Here is a 15,339-nt window from a genome sequence, read left to right as displayed (position 1 = left end):
CCCCCCCCCCGCCCCTGCAGGGAAGGCCTCATTGGCCTGACTGGCTGATAAAAGGTTTATACTGCCCTTGCTTCAAGATGGGAATAACTCTGCCAGTACATTTAGTGTTTTCCATAGGTTTAGGCTGAGGCTGATTTTCAACTGAAAACACATTGTTGCTTGGCTTTTTTCTTCTGCCCTATTTTGTTTCCCATATTTCCTAGTTCCTGAGAGTTCTCCATCAACAAATCATTTAAACAAGAATCCTTGTCTCAGGCTCAGCTTGGAATCTGACCAAAAACATGTGCAAGAATTGATTTTATCACCTTCTTAAATCTGGTTGTTTTTTTTTTCTGTATTTCTCTTCTTTAGTAAATGGTATCATCTTTTGATCCTCAAGCTTGAAATCTGGAAGTCATCTTTGACCCCTCCTTGTCCTGTTTCTGTATATTAGTGGTTCTTAAACCCTTTGTTGCTGAATGTCTTCATACTCTAAAATAATTATCAAGAGCTTTAAAGAACTTTTGTTTCTGTGGGGTATATCTTTTACTATTTATCATATTAGAAATTAAAACTGAAAATATTTTAAATATTATTTAAAAATAATACAATACTATACATAAACATAAACCATATTTTTATGAGAAATAATTGTTTCTAAACAAAAAAACCAATAGAAGAATGCCTTGTTGTACAGTTTTTCGAAAGTATGGGGCTTAAGGGAAGTTAGCTGGATTCTCATATTTGGTTCTGCTTTTGCTCTGTTGCAATATCACCAGTCGTGTAACCTCTGATCAACTCCATTGGATCCCATGAGAAAATAAAAGTGGAAGGGGCAAATAATGTTTCAGCATTGTTACAAGAATAGTTTTGATGTTGCAGACCCTGTGAAAAGGTCTGAATCCCTGGACCATTCTTTGAGAACCACTGCTGTATATCAGTTGATATACAGCCCAGTTGATTTTGCGATGAAATTGTACTTTTACAGATTGCATGATATGGAATAAATAAAACATTCCACATAGTCTTGAATGCCCATAACTGGGATAATTTGAAAGCATAGACTGAGTCTGAATCCAGCTCCTACCACTTACATGCTGTGTGATCTTGAGCAAGTTGCCTAACCGTTCCCCATATTTTAGTTTACTCATATATGAAGTAAGACAATAGTCAATTTGAGGTTTATGTGAGTTACTATGTATGAAGTGCTTACAACAGTACCTGGCCCATAATAAGCATTACGCAAACATTAGCTATTATTATTACTCTCGGTAATAGTAAATAAGTCTCCTATAAGTGTTAGCTAATGGTTGTCATCACTTTTCCTTTCTGCTGCCTCGTTCGTCTTTTCTTGGCTGATTTATATCACACTGTTAATTGGTCTGCCTGTTTCCATTATTTCCTCTTGCCTATTAATTTATTTTTTAAAACATACAGTCTTGTCACTTTATTGAGTAGATACTTTTGTGAGCTTCTTGATGTCTTTAAGAAAAAAACTTCCGAATATATCATAGACCTTTTTCAGTATGGCTTAATCTACCTTTTGTTTCTGTCTGGTACTTTGTGTAGTTCATATCCATTAGCCACTATGCCTCAACCAATCATTTATTATCATCATCTGGTACTGTCTCTAATTCACACCCATCCCAAACACACTACCCACTTTTTGTCTGCCTCTCTCAAGACTATATTTTGCATCTTTGTTTCATAAAGCATCCATTAGTTTTCCAAACCAGCTCAGATTTCCTCTAGGAAGCCACAGGAACTTCTAAATTAAATCTCTTATACTTCAGTAAACTGGGAATTAACTGGGAAAATCCAGACATAGTCACTCTACTTAGAACAAGAAAGGTTTTAAAACACTCAATCCTAATCCTGATTTTTAATCAGATAAAAAATAAATCAGAAGATCCTAAGCAGAGTTCCTTATCATGCCACCACTCAACCTGACCTGGATTTAAAAGAACTCCTACTGGGGAGTTATTTATAATCTGTTTGATAGCATACATCCCAGTATGACAATAATTGAGACTCCTGTGTATTAATATTGCAAAAATTTAGAGCATTGTTAATCAAGACTTATTTTTCTTTCTCCTGAGAGAAAATTCTAATATGCATCAGGGCTTTTCTTCTTTGTTGTTATCAGAGATTCTTAGTGAACAGGCTGTGTTCATCATTTGAAGGTTAAGTTCAAAGCTTTTACCATGATTGGTGTTATCAAAAATGGATGGACAGCACATCTGAACTTTCTCTTGAAAGATTGAAAGCAGTTGCTGGAAGATTAATAAGGACAGGGTTCTTCCCGAATAATTCACATTGGCTAAAGACCATGTTATGCCCAATTCTTGAGAAAGCTCAGGTAGACTTTGCTCACATCCATTTTCCCTTACCTTGAGATTCTCCATCCCCCTGCCCTCCATTCTTTCCAGTCAAAAGAAATGCTTGATTGTAACATCGGAAGTCTAAACTGTTCAGTTAGAGATAGAATTTTATTTTTAAATTGACAAGTATTTCAGTTGAAGATAGACCTTTGTATTTGAATTGAAGGCTGTTCTGCAGTGTTAATGACAACTTTTGGACACATTGTAGATACTAATAAAATATAGCTCACATGTTTGGGGGGAGATCTGTGCAATAAAAACTAACGTTATCAATAGTACTGATCACTTTGTAATAATAGTGTTGTAGTTGGCATTGCCATTAAGAAATGATTTTTTTGTAATTTGTATTTACTTTTGAAAAGAAAATAAGTCCTATGGAGCAAAGTTTAGCTCACTTGCTATTTTGTTTATTGACTTATAGAAACATTTATTTGTCTCCCAGTGTAACTAGATATGATGCTGATACCAGGGAAGCAAAAACAATAGACCTTTATCTTTAACAGGATTGCCTGTTTGTTGTTTTCCCCCCCTCTGTTAGATTCTAAGTGGTGAGTTCTGTGATAGTGGCAAATACAGTGATTTTTGATTATCCAAAGTATATTTATATAAGTTAATCAAGTTTTTAAAGTATATCATTTAAAATCTTCCCATAGCACTTAAGGCTGGCAGTAGTCAGTATCAAAATGCATAATTGCAGTTTTATTATGAGGTGTTGGCTGGCAGCTGATGGTGGATGACGACAATTAATAGATTATTAAATTGTCTTCTTTAATAATTTGTTTGAATTTTATATATTGTCTTCTGTAGCAGTGCTGTGTCAGAAGACTTGTTGTGATCGGTGTTCTGTATTTGTGCTACCTAAGAGGATCCACAGAACACTTGTGACAGTTGAACATTTCAGATGTGGCCAGTGTGATTGAGGAACTGAATTTTTAGTTTCGTTTAATTTTAGTAATTTAAATTTAAATAGCTACATGTGACTAGTGGCTAGTGTATTGAACAGTGCCAATCTATAGTGTCATTAGTTCCCATCAGACAGTGGTAACAGTTGAATTACTGCTAGATTATTAGTTTCATTATTTTGTTCATACAGGAGCCAATTTTCAGAATTTTACTTACAGATACCTATAATCAAGGCATTGAGTTGTCCTTAAAGTTAAATTATAATTAATCTTTTTTCTAAGGTCTGTTAGAAGGTGAACAGGCTCACTTTTTTTTTTTTTTATTGCAACATAGAGATTGCTACAGGATTCATTATAATGAGTGGATCATTGTATTAACATTGATAATGGATTATCTCTGTTTTCATTTGGGTCATATAATTTAGCCACTTATCTTCACACGTATTGAACTGGCAAGAAGACCATTCAGGCTACTGAGGAAGTAGCAGGTGGTAGGGATCAGCCAGTAAGTGACAGTTTTCGAGGTCATGCATGGGAATAGATGGAATGAGTGGAATCTGTATTGAGAATTTAAGTTCTTGATAATTTGGAGGAGGAGCAGCTAATGGAGCATAAGCTACCACAAGACACTTGCAAAGTTACGATTACTTAAAAAAAATAGGGTAAATTGAGGCAGGTACAAAGTGAGACTTATTCTAGAAAGCATTCAATCAGAATTGTGTTTGCAATCACGAAGAGAATGTTACTGTAAGAACTTGTAATTAATTTAAAAAGAAATTAATGATCAAATATAAATGGCAAAAATCATGCAGTAATTTTTATAGCAAGAGTGTTTTCTTTTTCTCTTTTTCTCCATGTTTATTTATTTTAGAGACAGAGAGAGAGAGAGAGAGAGAGAGAGAGACAGACCATGAGTTGGGGAGGGGCAGAGAGAGAGAGGGAGACACAGAATCTGAAACAGACTCCAGGCTCTGAGCTGTCAGCACACAGCCTCATGCGGGGCTCAAACTCAAGAACTGTGAGATCATGACCTGAGCCAAAATTGGACGCTTAACTGACTGAGCCACCCAGGCCCCCCGAAGGTGTTTTCTAATAAGGATAAAATTGCAATTGCATACTCTTTTCAGCTATGCATGCTATTTTTAATACTCATAATTCAATCTAATAATATTAAACCTTTGTTTTTAGGTGATTCATTCTTACTCTGAGGAAGTGAAACTGAGCAATTTTAAGACCCCAGGGATCCTTGATTAGGAAGCTCTCGTAGAAGCTTATCAGTAGAGGAATATTTTTATGAGGCTGAAATTCAGCTATTATGTCTAAGGGTCTGTTTGACTCCCTTTAGACTTTCAGCACCTTGAGGTTGATTCTGTGTCTTACATTTCCTCTGTGACTCTCCATCTACCTCTTTAGAGAGACTGGTTCTCTCTGCTGACTTTCTTTTGACACCAAAAAATCTTTATTTCTTTGTAGGGGGAGCCCATCACTTTCTGTGAGGAGAGTTTTGTAAAGCATCGTTCAAGTCTGATGAAACAGTTCTTGGAAACTGCAGTTAACCTCCAACTTTTCAAGCAGGTAAGAGTGGGCCTCCATATTTCCTTCTGTAACAGAAGATTACAGAAATGTAACAAATGTGTGGCATGTTTTTATCACTTTTATCAAAAGTTTGTCAAAACTCTGAATAATACTGTTCTAGAATTACAAGAAATTTTTCTTTCTTTTGTTAACTCTACAGTTACCTATGGCATGGCACTCTAGAAAGTTAAGTAATAGTAACTTTGTTATTAAAAAAAAATCTCCTCTAAAGTACTAATCTGATGGTCTGTGAAAGAGATTCATTCACAGTTACAAAACCAGCACGACTAGTTTCATGTGAGCATCTAGGAGTTGGTTTGGTATGGTAGATTGATGATGGTAAGCAAACTATTTTTTGTAGGACAGTCCGAATGTAACTCAGCTTAGAAAAACAGACTTCATAATTATAAATTCAAAAATTCAGAAAAAAAAGGTCATCATCATACTGTGTATCCCGATTTTTGGCTCAGAAAATGTAGTCACAATTTTCAAAAAGCAGTAGGTTAACATCAGAATTGAGAACGTTTAGATGTACTCATTCTTTCATTCCTGTGTGTGATCATAGCAAGTCTCTCAGTTGAGGCTCCTCTCAATTTCTGTTTACATAATTTAAATTAGGTTCTAAACACTTTATTTTCTTATTCCACATGATAATTTAAATGTCAAGTTACCTGTGTGAATTCATCGTTTAATGAAGACCAATAAAGTGCCATAAACTGCTCAGGACCAGGATACAAGCATGAGTAAAAATTCAATAGCTGAAACTGAAAATCTAATAGAATCCTTTGGACTGTTAAGAGAAAAGATCCCATGTAATTTGAGATAAGCTTCAAATTAAGTAAGTGATTTAATTTGATGGTGACAAAACCAATACTATTATCCATATTCTGAGGAAGTTTTAAACAATAATTAGAAAATACTCTGGGGGGGGGGGGCGGGGGCTATAACTATCTTCTCATATGTGAAGGTTTACCTTAAAGAAAGGGTTACGTTTACCCAATACCTAAAAGAGGCAGAAGCAGCTTTGATAGCTTTTAGGATCAAAGATGTCTTACGAATTTCTGAAGATGGAGTGGGTTACTTTTGGTGCTCTGTCACTAGAGGGCTCCAATATAGATTGAATTACTTCCCAAGGTTGTAGAAGGATCAAGTGATGGTCTTTCTAAATGCTGAAGCGTACAGCACAATGCTGTCCTAAACCAGTCATCCAGTGCGTGTTTGTGGAGTTAAATAGTGATACCCTTTTTGTAGTTTCATCTGTCAAGGAGAGATAGTACTACTTCCCATTGTCAACTCTGAATTGTGAAGATCAATTCATATGGGGGTCAAGAATTGAACGGGTAGATAGAATATCTAACTTATGATGTAACCTTTGGCCATAAGACTGTAACCAAAATCTTTTCATTAGTTATAATTCACATAGAGTAATTTTTGTATACTTACAATAAGCTCATATTTTTAGGAATCAGGTAGAGTTGGGTTAAATCTTGGCTTTCTCATGTAATAGCTGTTTGCGCATAAGTATCTGTCTCTTTTTCTTTAAAATAGAAATACCCCGTATCTCACAGGGTTGTGGTAAAGTTTATGTGAACTGATACATGTATACTCCCAGCAAAGTGCACAACACTTTGTAGAAGCTTATTAAATCTTAGTGTCTGCCTCATTTTAGAGCCATTACATTAATAAAGTATAAATCTATGCAGGATTATTTTTAAATATAACTTGGTCAAAAAGGCTAAATGTAGAATACTAAAGTGGTCAATTAAAATAGAACCCATTATATAGACAACTTAGATAGTTTACATGCACCAATTGACCATGTTCTCAAACTTGATACCCTTTTATGACCCTTGAGAAAATGATACTTGAAGTTTGGGGATTTAAAAGATGGCTATTGACAGTTTCACAAACTTCTAAAGATGAATAAGTTCCAGAGATTCACTGTACAACATAGTGCCTAATTCTAGTCTATTAAAAGTCTATCTCATGGTAGTGTTCTTACACACACACACACACACACACACACACACACACACACCCAAAGGAACGCAAGGAAACTTTCGGAACTGTTGGATATTTTTATTACCTTGATTGTGGTGATTGTAGCAAAGTGTATACATATGTCCAAACTTAACACATTGTCTCCATTAGTTATGTTCAGTTTTTTGATTACCAATTACACTTTACTAAAACTTGGGGGGAAAGAAAAGAAACAAAAATAGGAATCAATTGGTAAAAAATTACCAACATAGATGAAGCCACAAAGAGACTATTGCTCTTTTTGAAAGAATATAAAAATATTCATTAGGTATAAATGATTGCTATTCATTATTATGAATTTGTGATCCATCATATGTCAAGGACTCCTCCGGCTCTCTATTTAGCAGTGCTTATGCATCAAAATTGAGAGAACATGGGTCCAGGAGAGCAGCATATAATTTTAAGTTAAGAGTTAAAGTAGACTATTATTTCAGATAATACGGCCGGGAAGGATTCGGAGGTAACTTACGTACTGAAACAATTTTAAATGCAGTATTTAAAAAACTTTTGTGGTGTGGAACAGGAGACAAAGCCTAGTGCTTACTTCCCAAGTTGAAAAGTGTAATAGGAGACCCTACTCCCACAAATCTGGGATGACTGAGTGTAAAAGTAAACAAGAAATCAAACTGCTCCTTCCCTTTATTCATTTCCTGGTGATTGTACCTCCAAAGCACTGGTACTGAGTGGAGGGGAGGAAAAGGTGCTGCTGAAGAGTAAACACACCAGCCTGTACAGAAATTTGAAGTCTGAATTAATAATTTCTGATTTGGTCTGATACAACTCAAGCCAAGTTTACAGTGATCCTAAATTGTTAGCACTGTCAGGCCCTAGGCAGAAGCAAACACACATCTTCTCTTGAGGAACCCAGGTATCAAAGAATTCTCCCAGCTAAAATTCCAAAGATAAATTTCACCGTTAGAAATTATAAACATACAAGGAAAAAAAATCATGAGCAAGAACTAGCAGAAACAGAGGACCAAAATTGACTTACAAAGATTTTAAATATTGGAATTATCAAAATTAGAATGTAAAATAACTATGCTTAAAATGTTCAAAGGAATTAGGGGTGCCTTGGTGGGTCAGTTGGTTAAGTGTCTGATTTTGGCTCAGGTCATGATCTTGTGGTACATGAGTTTGAGCCCCACATTGGGCTCTGTGCTGACAGCTCAGAGCCTGGAGTCTGCTTTGGATTCTCTGTCCCTCCCCCACTCATGCTCTTTCTCTCAAAATAAGTAAATAAATAAATAAATAAATAAACATTAAAAAGTAAAAAAAAAAAATAAGATGTTCAGAGGAATAGAAGACAAGCTTAGAAATGTTCAGTATATAGGGGCTCCTGGGTGATTCAATTAAGCGACCAACTTTGGCTTAGGTCATGATCTCATGGTTCATGAGTTCAAGCCCCATGTCAGGCTCTATGCTGACAGCTCAGAGCCTCGAGCCTGCTTTGGATTCTGTGTTTCTGTTTCTCTCTGCCCCTCCAGCACTCATGCTCTGTCTCTCTCTCTCTCAAAAATAAACAAACACTAAAAAAATGTTCAGGATATAAAAATATTAATGTGAAGCCAGTTTTTAAGACTGTAGCTTATAGGGGAGCCTGGGTGGCTCAGTTGGTTAAGCATCCGACTTCAGCTCAGGTCAGTATCTCACAATCTGTGAGTTTGAGCTCTGCATTGGGCTCTGTGCTGACAGCTCAGATCCTGGAGCCTGCTTTGTATTCTGTATCTCCCTCTCTCTGTGCCCCTCCCCTGCTCATGCTCTGTCTCTCTCTGTCCCTCAAAAATAAAATAAAAACATGAAAAAGACTGTAGCTAATAAAATTCTGGTAGGAAGTATGTAACTGAAATTGATGGAAATTGATGGGTTGAACAGCAGATCAGATCTAACTGAAGAGAGATTTACTAACCTGGAAGATATATCTGAAAAAGAAATTATCCAGAAGATAATGCAGAAGAATGAAGAAATAGAAAATATGAGAGGTTAATAGGCATGAAGGGTAGAATGAAAGTGTCTAAAAGCCATTGGAATAAACTATAAAAGGAGAGGACAGAAAATGGAGGAGAGCGAGTAGTTCAAAGGACAATGCCCATACCAATAAAATATACCGTTGTATAAATTTAAGAAGTCCAGCATATCCAAACTGAATAAATAAAAAGAAATCTATAACTACACCATATATTCAGCTCTAAAACATTAAGTAAAAATGGAAAATTTTTAAAATAACAAGATGGGCAAGATAGATTACCTTCAGGGAGCAACATAGTGACAGCTGAGTTCACATTAGTAATCCAGAAGATACTACCGTATCTTCAGCATGTGGAGAAAAAATACCTAGAATCCTATGCTGACTAAAATACATCTTGGGGCACCTGGGTGGCTCAGTCGGTTAAGCGTCCGACTTCGGCCCAGGTCAGATCTCACGATTCATGGGTTTGAGCCCGGCATCAGGCTCTGTGCTGATAGCTCAGAGCCTGGAGCCTGCTTCTGATTCTGTGTCTCCCTGTCTCTCTCTTCCCGTCCCCTGCTCACACTGTCTCTCTCTCTCTCTCAAAAATAAATAAATGTAAAAAAAATTTAAAAAAATATATCTTAATTATAAGAGTGATATAAAAACATTCCCCACCCCACCTGACCCTGCCCCTCCCCCCCAAAAACCTGAGTTTGCTCCTTGTGTTGACTTTATTGATGTGTCTTCTTTGTTCCGCTAAAATCCCCACTTACTTAATCAAGTGCAAATGCCAATCTTGGTGTTGCCGTGAAGGTATATGTGTATATATATATATATGTGTATATATATATATATATATATATATACACATATGTATACATATGTGTATATATATATATATATATACACACATATATATACATATGTGTATATATATATATACACACACATATATAAATATGTATATATATGTATATAATTAAAACTCCTTATCATTTGACTTTAAATAAGGAAGATTATTCTAGATAATTTAGGTAGGTCTGTCTGAATCAATTGGAAGACCTTAAACTCAGAACTGAGGTTTCCCTGGGACAGAGAAGAAATCCTATCCGTGGAGGAGAGCTTTGGCTTCTATGGGTTTAGCCTGCTCATGATTTTTCCTTCCTGATGCTTGTCTTATGAATTTCAGACTTGCTTAGCTAGCCCCTATTATCATGTAAACCAATTCCCGGTAATAAATCTCACCTGTGTATGTGTATTTGTGTTTGTCTATTTATCATTATATCTCCTGTATATCTCCTACTGGTTCTGCTTCTCTGATTGAACTCTGACTGCTATACCAGACAGCAGAAAGAAATCTTTAAGGGAATACTTTAAGAAAGTACTTCAGGGAGAAAGAAAGTTTTCTCAGATCCAAGATGGAAGGTCTGAGATGCAAGAAGAAAGGAAGAACAAAATAAATGGTAAATAATGTGGATTAAATTAAAACGATGTTAACTGTATAACACAGGCAAATTCTTCCACATGTTCAAGAATCAAATGGTTTCAATTCAGATTCCAAAAATTTCCCATTTTGATTATGGAAAAAGGGAGATTCTCTTCAATTTATTTTGTGTGGCTAAGATCATCCTGATTCCAGATCCTAAAACAGCACGAGAAAAGAACCTTATAGGTGAGCCTCACTCACAATCACAAATGGAAACATTTAAGCAAAATATTTGCAGCCAATTCTAGCAATGTATTAAAAGGATACTACTTTATGAGCAGCTTTCATTTATTCCAGAAATTAAATGGCCATTGCATATTAGGAAATCTATGAATGTAATTTCCTACATTAGCCTATTATTAGAAAAATCATTAGATCATCTCAACAGATGCAGAAATTTTTCATAAAATTCCTGATAAAAACTAAAAAAGAGGCATGATTGAAAGCAATTTCAACAAACTTCATACTTAATATTAAATACTACCTCTGAAAAAGGTGTTAGCTATTACCTTTGGAATCCCTAGCATATATAATTTAGCCAAAAAAAAAAAAGATTTAGAAGACACTAAACTGACATTACTTTTATTTCTTTGAAGAGAGAGACAGGTTTCTTAAGACATGAAGGAATAGCTTAATAAGTTTGACTTTATCAAAATGAAAAACTTTGATTACCAAAAGACACCATAATTGTAATAAATACAAACCACACAAGGACATAGAATCTAGAATTCAAGACAAAACAAAATAAGCAGGAACAGACATATTCATCCAATAGAGTTGTACAGAAGACTTGAGTTAGCACATGCAAATGGAGACACCTGAATGGCCGATAAAAGTGTGCAAGGTATCCAGCCTCATTTGGGGTCAGAGAACATCACATAAGAAAACACAATGAAATTTCACCATATACTCACCAGATTGGCCAAATTTAACAAAAACAAAAAACAAAAAACAAAAACAGAATCACAAAATTTGGCAAAGGCACAGAGCAAGGGACCAAGTTTTAACTGTTCATGGGGGTATAAATTTGCGCAAATAATTTAGAAAACACTGTGGCACTACCATTTAAAGTTAAACGTGCAAATTTCTTAGAAATTTCACTCTAAGTCGTGCATCAGAAATCATTTACTGACATTGCTTGTAAAAAGCAAAATACTGGCAGTAATCTCAGATGTTCATCAGTGTTAAAATGAACAAATCGTACAAACATTGTACAGTAGGAAAATTAAGCTGCAGCAAAACTGAAAATGAGTTAAATGAAAAAATCACTAAAGAATTACTATGATGAGTCTTTTTATGTAATATTTAACAGGAAGAAAAATTACATAGTATATTATTTAGGGAGACATTTGTGTGGTAAAACTATAAAGGCAGACAAGGAGAGGACAACCTGAAGCAATTATGGTCTTTTCTGTGGAGAGAGAGGGGCACTCAAGGAAGGACCTTCTAAGGAAGGGAATGTTCTGGTGGTTTGCTTTATTATTTAAACTTAATTATTTAAGGCACTATTATTTGAATTATCTAAGTACTGTATAAAAACATTTATATATATATATATACACATATATATACGTATATATATATGTGTATATATACATATATATGTGTGTGTGTGTGTGTATATATATATATATACACATATATATATTTGTTTCCAGATCAGCTTGTTTCTATTGGGCTGTTTTCATTGACAGTTGACTTCTTAACCTTTTGAGACCTCAGTTTCTGCATCTGTAAGATGAGTTAGAGTAAAAGGTCACTAAGTTTGAGATACCTTTCGACTCTAACATTCCTTGATATTATGAAATAAACATAGCTTAGACGGATGATAGTAGGTTCCATTTGGATAAATTCCTCTTTAGATAATGGATTTGGAAGGAATCCCAGAAACAGCTTCTTAAATCCACCATTCTGACATCACCATGTTTCTGTAGCTAACAGCTTTTACCGAGATTTAAGCCATTATTTTTAGGACTCTTACCTTTATCTCATATTATACTAACACAGTAAAGGAAATTATTTTCTTGTGTATATTGTTCATTATAAAGGTCACTGGAACTAAAGTTTTTTCTGCTCATTTTATTATACACTTTTCCTGGCTAAAGACCATGACTGAATTTGGTGTGTTGACCCAAGAGCCTAGTATACAGCCACAGACTTATGGGATCTCCATGATATAGGCCCTTTTTTAGATGGCAACCTATATTTCTGTTAAGAAATGTATACAATAAGTAAGGAGCTCAAGCATAGATATATTTTTTTTCCTAAAATAATCTTGCTTGCTTATATTCTACCTTTATCAGAGAGGAAAATGAGAGGAAAGATTCAAATTGGAAAAGGCTCTTTTGGTGTTCTTCTAAAACCCTTTCCTGCCTTTCATAGGACAATACAAATGTGTCTTTTTTAAACTTTTCCATCCAACAAAGTGCCCCTTGTGGTAGAAGAGAACACATGTTTTTGAAAAGAATAGGAATGTGACTATCAGAGACCATTGAAAAAGCACATTTAATAAAGCCATTTTGTATTTTTCAGAGACGTTTATATACATCGTGCATTCTATACCACAGTATAGCTGTGTTTATTTTAAAGTGAAAATGTTTTAAATAAATTACTGGTTAAAGTACCCTTCTCCTCCCTTCATCTTCAATTAAACTCAAGTTTTCAGGTAAATACATTGCATTCATTCTTTGGCTCTGAGTTCCTGGTCTCACCACCATGTGTAATGACATGCCTACCCCATTGTTAATAGCATTGGCTCTGGAATGCTCTGGAATGCAGTAGATCTGGGTTTGTACCCTGGTGTGCCACTTTCTCAGAGTATCACACATGGTAAGGTGCTTGGTCTCTCTCTAAGCTTTAAATCCTTCCCCAGTTTCTTATACTAATGGACTATCCAAATACCTTGAATATCCCTTCAAATACACCTTTCACGAAGTAAGGTTTTGTATATGCTGTACCATACAGCCAGTATTAATCCATTGTCATTCTTCCATAGTCTTCTCAAACATCAGCCCTTATCCAAATCAACATTTACCCTTACATCCGTTCTGTTCCCTTAGAGCTTTTGTTCATACCAGAGTTACAGCATTTAGTCTATGTTACTGTAATTTCCCTCTTACTGTGTTTTCCTTCACCTCTTTAAAGCTTTCCCTGATTTTCCTCCAGCTCACTAGGTCTGCACTCCTTTCTCTGTGCCTGTATTACTTTGAAAACATTTTGTTTGTTTATTCACTTTAACAGTTAAGTACTGAGCATCTTTTGTTGTTGTTGTTGTTGTTCTTGTTGTTGTTGTTGTTGGGTCCTGCTCCTCCAAGCACTTGAGATTCAGAGCTGTGTAACCCGCTTTCATGGAGTTGTGATTTCTAGTGAAGGGAATGGGTTAACATACAACAAATAAAAAGGAAAAATGTCAGCAAGTGGTAAGTTTAGAGGGTATGAGATATTGATTGGGTGCCTAATTTTAGACCAGAGGTTCAGGAAAGGCTTTACTGAAAAGGCGATACTTAAAAGAAATCTGAAGAAGGGAATTAGTTTTGAGAATATCAAAAGAGGAACATCATTTCGGGTAGAGGAAATTGCTATTGCAAAGACCCCAAGGAGGGAAAAGAACTCGGCATTTCCTAGGATCATAATTAAATCAACTGTGGGCAAGAAAGAAAGTTGCATCAGCTTAGGTTAGAAGAGCAGAAAGGGGACACAGATCTTGTAGGACTTTAAAGGCATGAGTTACATTATATTCTTTTTAAAAAACATTTTTAAATGTTTATTCTTTTTTGAGAGAGACATAGTCTGAGTGGGGGAGGAGGAGAGAGAGAGAGAGAGAGAGAGAGAGAGAGACAGAATCCGAAGCAGGCTCCAGGCTCTGAGCTGTCAGCACAGAGCCTGACAGGGGGTTCAAACCCACAAATGGTGAGATCATAACCTGAGCTGAAGTCAGAACATCCAACTGACTAAGCCACCTAGGCATCCCTTGTTACATTATATTCTAAACAAAGCAATATGCTGTTGGAAAGCTTTAGCTGGGGTGTGACTGGATCTGATTTGTATTTTATAAAGATTGCCCAGATTGTGCTGTAATGGATTAGAGGAGAGAGAGGTGGGTCTCTACATGGGTCTGTTGCAATTGTTCAGGAGAGAAGTGATGGTGGATTGGATGAGGAAGGTAGTAGAAAAGACAAAGCAAAACAGAGCAGGGTTTGGTTATGTTTGGGAGGTGGAATTGCCAGTTCTTGCTGATGGGCTGACAAGAGTAGAGGGAAATGCAAAATCAAAGATAATACTTGTATGTGTATTTTTATATTGGCATTTCTAATAATTCTCTTTTTAGTTTACATATCAATTTTCTGTATAGATTGTGAGCTACTCCAGTACTAGGACCATATGGGACTCAATTCTGTATGTGTAGTTGCTTGCATAGGATCTTGTTAATGCTGGTGCTAAATAAATATTAATAAAATTTCTCTGTACAGTGTTTCAAAGTTACTACTTATAAAAAGTGATTTTGAAGACTAAGATATTTACATACTACAGTGATTAACAGCCATACATTATATATAAGGACTCTAAGATTAGGGAGATGGATTTCTGCTTCATGAAAGTAAACTTTTCCTTATGACCGAAGAATACAATAACAAGTGTATATTTAATATATAAATAATAACATTAGTGTAAAAATCCTCAAGATCAATCCATTTCTGATGAGATCACTATTTCATGTCATTTGTAACCTATTTCATGTTATTGGTAAACATGTCAACCAATTCCATCAAATTTTCCTTATATAAGGAACATACTTTTGTGGGTATAAGTAGAAAATTCTCATACCAGTTCATTAAGAGAATACTTATCAGAAAATTAAATTAAAAATCATTTAAAAAGTTTTTGATGGACCTTGAACAACTGTAGGGTCTAACACATCTATTGTTGTGAGGGAAAACCTGAAAATTTATGATTTGATAAAATATATCCTTTGTAGTTGGGATGGGGGAGGGGGTTCGTGCTCAACTAATCTTGAGAAGTACTGTGAAG

At 35.4% G+C, this 15,339-nt stretch overlaps 1 protein-coding gene across 3 annotated transcripts in view; it reads left to right on the top strand.

The window, feature by feature from the left end:
- The window catches only part of DENND1B (DENN domain containing 1B), a 259,688-nt gene that overhangs the window by 185,025 nt on the left and 59,324 nt on the right, over positions 1-15,339 (top strand). For all 3 annotated transcript variants that reach the window (XM_078440761.2, XM_078440759.2, XM_078440760.2), the window contains one exon: positions 4,736-4,837. In XM_078440761.2, coding sequence (XP_078296887.1) covers positions 4,736-4,837 — 102 coding nt within the window. The remainder of the gene's footprint in view (positions 1-4,735; positions 4,838-15,339) is intronic.

Source organism: Panthera onca, chromosome F1 (assembly GCF_046562875.1).
Source record: "Panthera onca isolate mPanOnc1 chromosome F1, mPanOnc1 haplotype 2, whole genome shotgun sequence".
Classification (NCBI taxonomy): Eukaryota; Metazoa; Chordata; class Mammalia; order Carnivora; family Felidae; genus Panthera; species Panthera onca.
This window is presented reverse-complemented; position numbering and strand designations above follow the sequence as displayed.